At 32.4% G+C, this 10,745-nt stretch overlaps 2 protein-coding genes across 2 annotated transcripts; both read right to left on the bottom strand.

Moving 5' to 3' along the window:
• Positions 1–3,133: 3,133 nt before the first annotated feature.
• Positions 3,134–4,335, bottom strand: LOC106379937 (RPW8-like protein 3). The gene is made up of 2 exons (XM_013819783.3): positions 3,806–4,335; positions 3,134–3,700 (listed from the first exon to the last, which is right to left on the bottom strand). Exons 1-2 carry the CDS (start codon positions 4,099–4,101, stop codon positions 3,349–3,351), a joined length of 648 nt encoding a protein of 215 aa, XP_013675237.2. The 5' UTR covers positions 4,102–4,335; the 3' UTR covers positions 3,134–3,348.
• Positions 4,336–6,012: 1,677 nt separating this feature from the next.
• Positions 6,013–9,520, bottom strand: LOC125578410 (RPW8-like protein 3). Its single transcript, XM_048741020.1, has 2 exons — positions 6,695–9,520; positions 6,013–6,587 (listed from the first exon to the last, which is right to left on the bottom strand). Exons 1-2 carry the CDS (start codon positions 6,988–6,990, stop codon positions 6,236–6,238), a joined length of 648 nt encoding a protein of 215 aa, XP_048596977.1. The 5' UTR covers positions 6,991–9,520; the 3' UTR covers positions 6,013–6,235.
• Between the last annotated feature and the right edge of the window lie 1,225 nt (positions 9,521–10,745).

Raw genomic sequence — 10,745 nt, 5'->3', positions numbered from 1 at the left:
GTGGACCTTTTTTCTCTTATGAGATTTCACTTTCGAGAGACTGAACCTTCGGATAGAGAAAGCTAACTCAGCTACAATTTTATCTGGTCTAGTTTCTATCTTTCCCGTAGACTCTTCTTTGTATAAATAAGGAGACACTTCTCTTTATGAAAGGATTTTCTTTCTATTCTTAGACCTAAAACACATCCTATAAGAATTTTATAGATTTTTGGATTCACTTTACTATTTAAATCATTTGTAATTTAATTTTTGATCAATAAAATAATTTGGATGTTCTTTCTCTCACTTGATTTTATTGATAATTTCTCCTAAATTTCATGAATCTAATTCTTAGATTATTTATTGTATGAATCCAAAAACACACCCTTTTTGGGTCAAACAGATCCAAACTTGATCAATATTCTAACCTTACTTGTATTGATTTAGATTTTTATTTGGAGTGGTTCGAGCATGATATTTTTAAGTGTGACTTTCTAATATGATTTTCATTTATCTTATCATTTGTTGTCAAACACACAACTAGGACATATCCGTTGAGAGCATGAAGAAAGAGAAGACTAAGAAGAACAAATGAATTAAGTAATGGCAAGGCGGACATGATGAATGAGCTCTATTTCGCTTTTAGTTTTTTTTTAATGAATGTATTTTTATGTTGTTAAACTTCAATTGTTTTGTTTCAAATAACATTTAATTCAGATTTATTCAAATTTCATTATATATTTCAATTTTATGTTATTATTATCATTACTATTTATTTAAATTAATAATCTGATATATTACTAAATAATATTCAGAAATTAACATAAAATAGTGGTCGCAGATTCATCAAAAATGGATAATTATTTTTGATAATTCTCTGACGTTTGTTTTTTGACGACATTTCTGATCTTTCAATATGGTCAAACAAAATTGACGATATTTCTGAATTTTTCTGACGATTTTATTTGCTCAAAATGTGGTCAAAACAGCGTGTTTCTGACCATTTTCCAACATAAATGAATGTCAGAAATTAAACTGTTTTTTTAGTGTATGTTTGACTTTATGGACGAAAATATAAATACTCCTTCTTTCTCTTTTATGCAAAAAAAAAAAAAATTAACAAGCTAGTTTATTTTTATTTTTATTATTTTTTTGGTAAAATATTAAAATTTATATCATTTTGTAGAGTTTTACAATGTTGTGTAAACACAACTTATTCAAGAAGACAGAGGAGAGGGAGCAAAAGAGAAGAGAAGGAACTAGCAAAAGGAAAAGAAACACGAAATAGGAAAAAAGGAAAGAAGCAAAAAATCTTAACTAAAAGGTGAAAGAAACCAAAAGTACAACTCAAGAAGAGAAGGAACAGAAACAGCAGCTGGTGGTCTCGAAAGGGAAAGCAGACAGATCACGCATTGCACGGTCCACCACACGGAAGAAAGCTTCTGGAGTTGCTGATACGCTTGTGAAGATACGAGCATTCCTCTCACGCCAGAGAGAGTAAATGATGACTTGATTCAGTAGCTTGAGCACCACTGTCGCCCGGGAAGCATGAGGGCCTTGAAGATGCTGGCACAACTCGATCATAGACGATAAAGAGGATGGGGGAGACGCCATGTACCTGCCACAAAAACGAGACCAAGTAGCAACTGCAAAGGAACATTGAAAGAAAATATGACTTATAGTCTCATCAGCTGTGGAACAGAGAGCACAACCTGGCGGGACAGAGAGACGCCATGAGATCAACCGGTCTCTTGTCGGTAACCTTCCTAGAAAAGCAGTCCAAGCTATAAACGAACAACGAGGGATTTCCTCTTTGAACCATACAATCGAATGCCAATTTACCAAGGGGCTGCGAGTTCGACTCCTTTCCCATGTTACACGGGTCGAGAACGACGGACCAAAACCCCCAGAGTGATTTCTCCATAAGTATGTATCTCCACCACTATCAGCAGACCGAATCAGCAAAGTCGAAAGAATGATCTGCAAGGTCACAGCATTTTCAGAATGATCTGCAAGGTCACAAGCTAGTTTATTGCTCTATATATATCTTGTATCTTTTGTACAAATCATTCTAAGAATATACATACTTTTTCTATTTTCTTATTACTTACCGCATATTTCTACAAATACATTGTTGGATGGAAGTCATGCCCCTCGTTTAAAATTATGTGATTTTGGAAATTCCAAGGTACTACTATTTCTCTCTAGGTTTGTTCTCTCAGTTCCTTGTTTATTATATGTGTTTCAGTTCCTTCTGCTGCTTCTTATCGCTACATTTCCTGCTTATTAATATTGAAATGAATTGTTTCTGCGTAAATCTCAAATATGCATTTCTTTTTCTTCAGTCTTCTATTCTTCATTCGCAACCCAAGTCAACTGTTGGTACTCCTGCATACATTGTACCAGGGATTCTTCTTCGACAGGAATATGATGATGGCAAATTATGTGGCAGTGAGACCAATTCTTTTGTCAAATTGCAGGTGTATGGTCATGTGGCGTAACCCTTTATGTAATGTTGGTTGATGCATATCCATTTGAGAATCCAGACCAGCCAAGAGATTATCGAAAGATCATACATATAACGTTTTCTTAAGAAACAGTTTTCTTGATATCTCAAAACATCTTTTACTTAAACGCAGAGAATCCTTAGTGTCACATAAATCCCTTAGGACTTAAACCTTTCACCAGAATGTCGCCATCTATCGAGGATTTTCGTGGCTGATCCTGCAACTGTAAGTCTTACGGTTCTATAAAGCATTTGTGGGTTCTGTATTCCGGATATCAAATTCCATGAATGGTTCTTGAAGAATCATCCCCGTGACTTGATGGACGAGAACATAATGAATGGGTAGTCAGTTCCAAGAGCCAGAGCAGCCGATTCAGAGCCTTGACAATATAATGCAAATCATCTCAGAGGCCACGATTCCAGATGTTCGTAGCCTTTATGGTTTCTTGCTGAATCTGAGATTGATGTCGATAGTAGCGGAGAAATAGATTATGCTCTTTGAGAGCTAAGGAGGACAAACTCTGTTTTGTCCGTACTGTTCAGACACCACATTGGAGATTTTTCTTATCTCCTTTCCCATCTTGTAATTTTTGATTCACATACATATATGTATGTGTATTATATAATATAAGATTCCTCTCACATCCTTCATTTATAAAATTCTTTATATTGGTATTTTGTACTTGACATTTAGATTTGAGAAAAAAAAAGAATTCTACATTTCTACACATTTGTTTTTGGTAAACTACATTTTTATTTGTGTACATGATTCCATTTCCATTCCACACAACCACAAAAAAAAAAAAAAAGATAATCATATTTCACAAATGAGCATTCATTCATTTTACTTGTTGCTTAAGCCATCACTTGGCCGTGAATCGGATCCCATGATCTTTTCTTCCTTTTCTTGAAATCCATCGCAGGTGGATATCGATCCTTGGTTCGGATCCATTACTTGGGCTTTCTTCTTCATCTTCCTCTGAAGATCCGTCTGTTGCTTCGAGCCTACTACTTTGTGAAAACACTGGTGATGTGCTATCATTGCTCTTGAAACAACTACCATCAGTTGGTTGGCACGTGATCTTGTCGAGTTTTGTGTTCATTTCAGACATCTTAGCCACGAGTTTTTTGATATCTAGCCATTGGTTGACTTGAACATCCACATCTACCATCCATCTTAATGAAGCTTCTAACTCTTTGATTCTACTCTTGCACCTATATATCAACAACACATAAATATTATGTAAACCAAATAAAAACATTTTAAGAAATCACAAAGACTTTTTCAAGTATTTCATGTATTATATAAACTATACAAACCTATGCTTCTTATGTAGGTTTCTGCGTCTGAGTTCTGCATAAGCCTCAACAAGAGAAACAGCCTTTTCAAGAAGACGCTTGAGTTCTTCAATGACTTTCCTCTCAGAATCTTCTACTCTTTTGCTGATCTTATCGACATGAACCACCAACGGAGTGATCCTGGAGATTATAGCATCGAGGCGGTCCAAGATACATTTTTTGGTTGAAGATCTATCTTTTGCTTTTATGATAGCTTCATGAAGCACTTGCAGAGTAATTCCAAGTGCAGCCCCTACAATAACTTCACCAATAGGCATTTTCTTGAGAATATTAAGGAGAGAAGAACTAGCTCCTGAGGTTAATGTATGTACATAGAACAATGGAAGACTATGCTTTTATTGATAAAATGAGTTGTGTTGGAAGATGTATATAAGGATAAGAGACAACATTGACTTTGACTTGGTATTGGTCAAGATTTTTCGTTACTATGTGAAAGGAGTTAATTGGATCTATATGTAAGTTGTGATAACTTAATTCTGCAGAAGAGAAGATAATCAATATTAATGATTGACTTTGTATGTAGAATATGTTCTTGACTTCCACAAACAAACATACAAAAAGCTTATAGTTTAGAAAATTTATCCAAAACCACACTACAGTATAACCTTTTTAAATTAATACTCTATAAATTAATATACACTAAAAATCTCTATAAAATAGTATAATTTTTATAGTCTCAAATTGAGTTTTTGGTTCAATTAGTATATCGATAAATTAATATCTCTATAGTTTAAATTAATATCTCTATAAATTAATAAGAAATTGAGTTTTTGGTTCAATTAGTATATTGATAAATTAATATCTCTATAAATTAATAAGAAATTATATACACTAAAAATCTCTAGGGGCTGCGAGTTCGACTCCTTTCCCATGTTACACGGGTCGAGAACGACGGACCAAAACCCCCAGAGTGATTTCTCCATAAGTAAGTATCTCCACTACTATCAGCAGACGGAATCAGCAAAGTCGAAAGAATGATCTGTAAGGTCACAGCATTTTCAGAATGATCTGCAAGGTCACAAGCTAGTTTATTGCTCTATATATATCTTGTATCTTTTGTACAAATCATTCTAAGAATATACATACTTTTTCTATTTTCTTATTACTTACCGCATATTTCTACAAATACATTGTTGGATGGAAGTCATGCCCCTCGTTTAAAATTATGTGATTTTGGAAATTATGCCCCTCAAGGTACTACTATTTCTCTCTAGGTTTGTTCTCTCAGTTCCTTGTTTATTATATGTGTTTCAGTTCCTTCTGCTGCTTCTTATCGCTACATTTCCTGCTTATTAATATTGAAATGAATTGTTTCTGCGTAAATCTCAAATATGCATTTCTTTTTCTTCAGTCTTCTATTCTTCATTCGCAACCCAAGTCAACTGTTGGTACTCCTGCATACATTGCACCAGGGATTCTTCTTCGACAGGAATATGATGGCAAAGTATGTGGCAGTGAGACCAATTCCTTTGTCTAGTGCTAAACAAGCTTATGTTGGTGTTTCCTCTCCACTAGGGCTCTCATGTGGAGAATAAGACCAAGTAATATATAAAGCTTAAAATATTCTCATATTTTAAAGTCGCTAGCGCTCTCATGTGGCGTAACCCTTTATGTAATGTTGGTTGATGCGTATACATGTAACGTTTTCTTAAGAAACAGTTTTCTTGATATCTCAAAACATCTTTTACTTATTATTCTCGAAACTGCTTAAACGCAGAGAATCCTTAGTGTCACTTACACAATCCCTTAGGACTTAAACCTTTCACCCGAATGTCGCCATCTAATATCGAGGATTCTTGTGGCTGATCCTGCAACTGTAAGTCTTACGGTTCTGTATGGACAATGATGAGATATCCAACTGTGCCAGATAACATAATGAATGTGTAGTCAGTTCCAAGAGCCAGAGCAGCCGATGCAGAGCCTTGACAATATAATGCAAATCATCTCAGAGGCCACGATTCCAGATGTTCGTAGCCTTTATGGTTTCTTGCTGAATCTGAGATTGATGTTGATAGTAGCGGAGAAATAGATTATGCTCTTTGAGAGCTGAGGACAAACTCGGTTTTGTCCGTACTGTTCAGACACCACATTGGGGTTTTTTCTTATCTCCTTTCCCATCTTGTAATTTTTGATTCACATACATATATATGTGTATTATATAAATAAGATTCCTCTCACATCCTTCATTTATAAAATTCGTTATATTGGTATTTTGTACTTGACATTTAGATTTGAGAAAAAAAGAATTCTACATTTCTACACATTTGTTTTGGTAAACTACATTTTTATTTGTGTACATGATTCCATTTCCATTCCACACAACCACAACAAAAAAAAAAGGATAATCATATTTCACAAAATGAGCATTCATTTTACTTGTTGCTTAAGCCATCACTTGGCCGTGAATCGGATCTCACGATCTTTTCTTCCTTTTCTTGAACTCCATCGCAGGTGGATATCGATCCTTGGTTCGGATCCATTACTTGAGCTTTCTTCTTCATCTTCCTCTGAAGATCCGTCTGTTGCTTCGAGCCTACTACTTTGTGATAACACTGGTGATGTGCTATCATTGCTCTTGAAACAACTACCATCAGTTGGTTGGCACGTGATCTTGTCGAGTTTTGTGTTCATTTCAGACATCTTAGCCACGAGTTCTTTGATATCTAGCCATTGGTTGACTTGAACATCCACATCTACCATCCATCTTAATGAAGCTTCTAACTCTTTGATTCTACTCTTGTACCTATATATCAACAACACATAAATATTATGTAGACCAAATAAAAAAATTTTAAGAAATCACAAAGACTTTTTCAAGTATTTCATGTATTATATATAAACTATACAAACCTATGCTTCTTGTGTAGGTTTCTGCGTCTGAGTTCTGCATAAGCCTCAACAAGAGAAACAGCCTTTTCAAGAAGACGCTTGAGTTCTTCAATGACTTTCCTCTCAGAATCTTCTACTCTTTTGCTGATCTTATCGACATGAACCACCAACGGAGTGATCCTGGAGATTGTAGCATCGAGGCGAACCAAGATACATTTTGTGGTTGAAGATTTATCTTTTGCTTTTATGATAGCTTGATGAAGCACTTGCAGAGTAATTCCAAGAGCAGCCCCTACAATAACCTCACCAATAGGCATTTTCTTGAGAATAATAAGGAGAGAAGAACTAGCTCCTGCGGTGAATGTATGTACATAGAACAATGGAAGACTATGCTTTTATTGATAAAATGAGTTGTGTTGGAAGATGTATATAAGGATTAAGGATAAGAGACAACATTGACTTTGACTTGGTATTGGTGAAGATTCTTTCGTTGCTATGTGAAAGGAGTTAATTGGATCTATACGTACGTTGTGATCACTTAATTCTGCAGAAGTGAAGTTAATCAATATTAATGATTGACTTTGTATGTAGAATATGTTCTTGACTTCCACAAACAAACATACAAAAAGCTTATAGTTTAGAAAATTTATTCAAAACCACACTAGTTCTCTTTGTTTAATCCCTATTGCCACATATTATACAAATTAGATTACATTGGATGTTGCACTAAAAAAAAGAGGATAACATTGGATTTGACGAAAGAAAATGGAATTTGTTTACATAGAGAATAAAGTGAAAATATCTTCATTAAAGATAATGTGTGTACAATGTTCACTATATATACATGTGTTTAATTAATTACTCTAAGTACTCATTTACAAGTATTATATACAAGTACTTGATTAAGACCCGCGCATATATATAATTTATGCATTATATGTTTTTACATATTATAAAAATAATATATATATATATATTAAATAATTAAGAAATCAGCAATTATTACATCTAAACTATTAAAACAGGAGTACATTTTGTACTTAGCCCTGAGTTTTCCTCAATAATTACAATGGTATGCCACTGAAATTAAAACACTGTCGTTTTATTTAATTACTCAACCAAATTTTTTTAAAACACACGAAATCTTGAATTGAGAGTTCACGTATCTTCTTCAAATCTTAACTCCGCTGATCATGAAGGCTTTCCGAGATGGCTTCTCGTCGTCGACTCACTGTGCTTGCCGCTGTGCACCTAGCCGCTGTGGCTCTTCTTCCTCTATGGCCTCCAATCTCCATCTCTGCTGCTTAATGCTTAACGTGTCTAAAGTCCATGACGTCTCCATTCCCTGACTCTGCTCCGTTGTGGGCTTCGTCGTCATGGCCGCCGGCGTCTTCAAACTCCAGATCTGGCAAAGATAAAGCTCGATCCATTCCAATGGCTGGCTTCTCTGTATTTTCACTTAGGTCCCTCATATTTCTGATTATTTTTAAATCGACCAAAGGCTTTGTAAATTGCAGAAATATCCTTCCAAATCAACCCCGAATATTTTAATAGTGATATCTAAACCCAGCAAATATTCCGATTTTGTAACCTTGGTACCTGCATTTACTGTTGTTCACATTTGCCCCAATACTTCTAAATTCACAGGAATAACCTCATAATTTTGCCCCAAACTTTTCAAGTGTGCACTTTAATCCTTTTATATACAATTATGCAAAAAAATTGCAATATATACTCCTAATATGCAATATAAATTACTAAAATGAGATAAAATTAGATGTTAAAAGTCATTAAAAACACTACATCACCTATATCTATATGGGTGTTTGTTTTCGATTTGTAGTATACAACATTTATGGTAGACCAATATTTTTTATTTTTTATAATTTGTTGGTTACTCATATTGTAGTTAGATACTAAACTATAAAAATAATATGTTATATAATATATTCGTCAATTAGTAAATTTTTAATTATATTATTTATTTTTGATGTGTTTATTTATAAACTAAAAAACAATTAGTATGTTTATCTATAAAAATAAATATATCTTTTCAAAATAAAATATTTTATGTCAAATAAAATCCCACTCTTGCTTTAATAAAATAGATTTATTAAATATACACATATGGGTTTGGATTATTAGAAAATGTCCATTACGATGTACCAACTTTTTTCATAAACAAAATAGCCCTATTTAATTACATTAATTAGGTTTGCTAAATACAATTTTTTAAAATCTGTTTTTTTTACATTCTTTTTTTTTAAACATAATCTAAACTAAGTAACTGGTCATGACTGTTCTTCTTATTTTTGAATGTTTTTTTTTTGTAACTTGGTTTCATTATTTTTTTTGGTTTGTCTAAATTCTGTATTTGTTTTACAAAACTCAATAAAAATTTGGAGTTTATATTCAACTTTAAAACATAATAGTTTATAATATAATTTAGAAAAACCCGCAAGTATACGTAAATCTCAAATATTCACATTGAACAAGATACATCAATCTCATACCTAAAAAACATATGAATCTAATTAATAATGAGTATAAACAATTAAATTTATCAAATTTTCAAAAGTTAGAAACATATGATATGTAGAACAAACACCCGCGCGGACGCGCGGGTCAAAAGCTAGTACATAATTAAATTGGTGTGAACACACAAATAAATTTCGCTAATCCAAACAATCACCTTTTCTATTTTATATGGTATATAAGTAAATTTTAATGATATTAACTTACATATAATGTATTTTTAATATTGATATATATATTAAGTGATCATTTCTAATCATATGGTATTTTGATCATTTTATATTTGTATAACAAAAACTTTAAATCACTGATAACAAAAATTTCATTATGTGATAAATAGTTTTAGTAATTTTTTTAAAAAATTAATGCAAAGTTTAAAATATAATATTAACTTGTCAATATGTGTTCAAAGCTTTTATCATAATTTTTTTGGTTCAAAGCAATTTTGAAATTAAAATATTTCTGAATTTTATATGGTTTATAGTTTAATTTAAACGATATTAAAATATACATACTTTAATCTTAATACTTATTAAATGATATTTTCTACTTATATGATTTTGTAATCATTTGTATCTTATCATAACAAAAAATTTAAATAATGAATCACAAAAAAATTGAATGTGAAACTTTTAATAGTTTTAGTAATTTATAGTCGTTTAAAAAAAAAAATATAACATATGCAGAAAAATCTGAAAGTTTATTATATGGTTAATTTGGTTGTTTATTTATTTTATTATTTTTAAATTAAACAAATATGATAGAGGTAACACTAAATTTTATCAAATATATTTTATTCAAAATCATGAATTTCATATATATTTTTGCCACATTAAGAAATTTTGTAATTTTTATTTAAGGTAAGAATGAAGAACATTAATAATGATAAAAAGTTGATTATATATTTAGATGGACCAACCTATTTCTCTAAAGATTTTAAAATTCATTGTGGTGATGACACATGGCTACCTCAAATTTTGTAATGTTTCTCCTTTAAAATATAGGGGATTCAAAATCATTAATTTCATATATATTTTTGCCACATTAGGCAATTTCATAATTTTTATTTAAGGTAAGAATGAAGAACATTAACAATGATAAAAAAGTTGATTATATATTTAGATGGACCAACCTATTTCTCTAAAATTTTTATGACTCATTGTGGTGATGACACATGACTACCTCAAATTTTGTAATGTTTCTCCTTTAATATATAGGGGATGATAACACCTAATAGTCTCCCTCAAGATGTCTTAGAAGATTATGAAAATCCATCTTGGACATGAACTTATGGAACATAGTAGGATAGACTGGCTTAGTGAACGGATCCGCAAGCTGATTCTCCGATCTCACATGAAGTGCTTTGATCTGACCAGCTACAGTCTTCTCTCGAATGGAGTGGCAATCCCTCTCTATGTGTTTGGCTCTCTCGTGAAAACAGGGTTCTTGAAAATATGAAGGGCAGCAGTACTGTCACAATAAAGAATCGGTACCGTTGGAGAAAAAACCTGCAAATCATTCACCATTTGACAAAGCC

The sequence above is a fragment of the Brassica napus genome, chromosome A9 (genome assembly GCF_020379485.1).
Source record: "Brassica napus cultivar Da-Ae chromosome A9, Da-Ae, whole genome shotgun sequence".
In the NCBI taxonomy this organism is placed as follows: Eukaryota; Viridiplantae; Streptophyta; class Magnoliopsida; order Brassicales; family Brassicaceae; genus Brassica; species Brassica napus.
The sequence above is the reverse complement of the archived record's forward strand: the minus strand, read 5'-3'. Positions and strand labels throughout refer to the sequence as shown.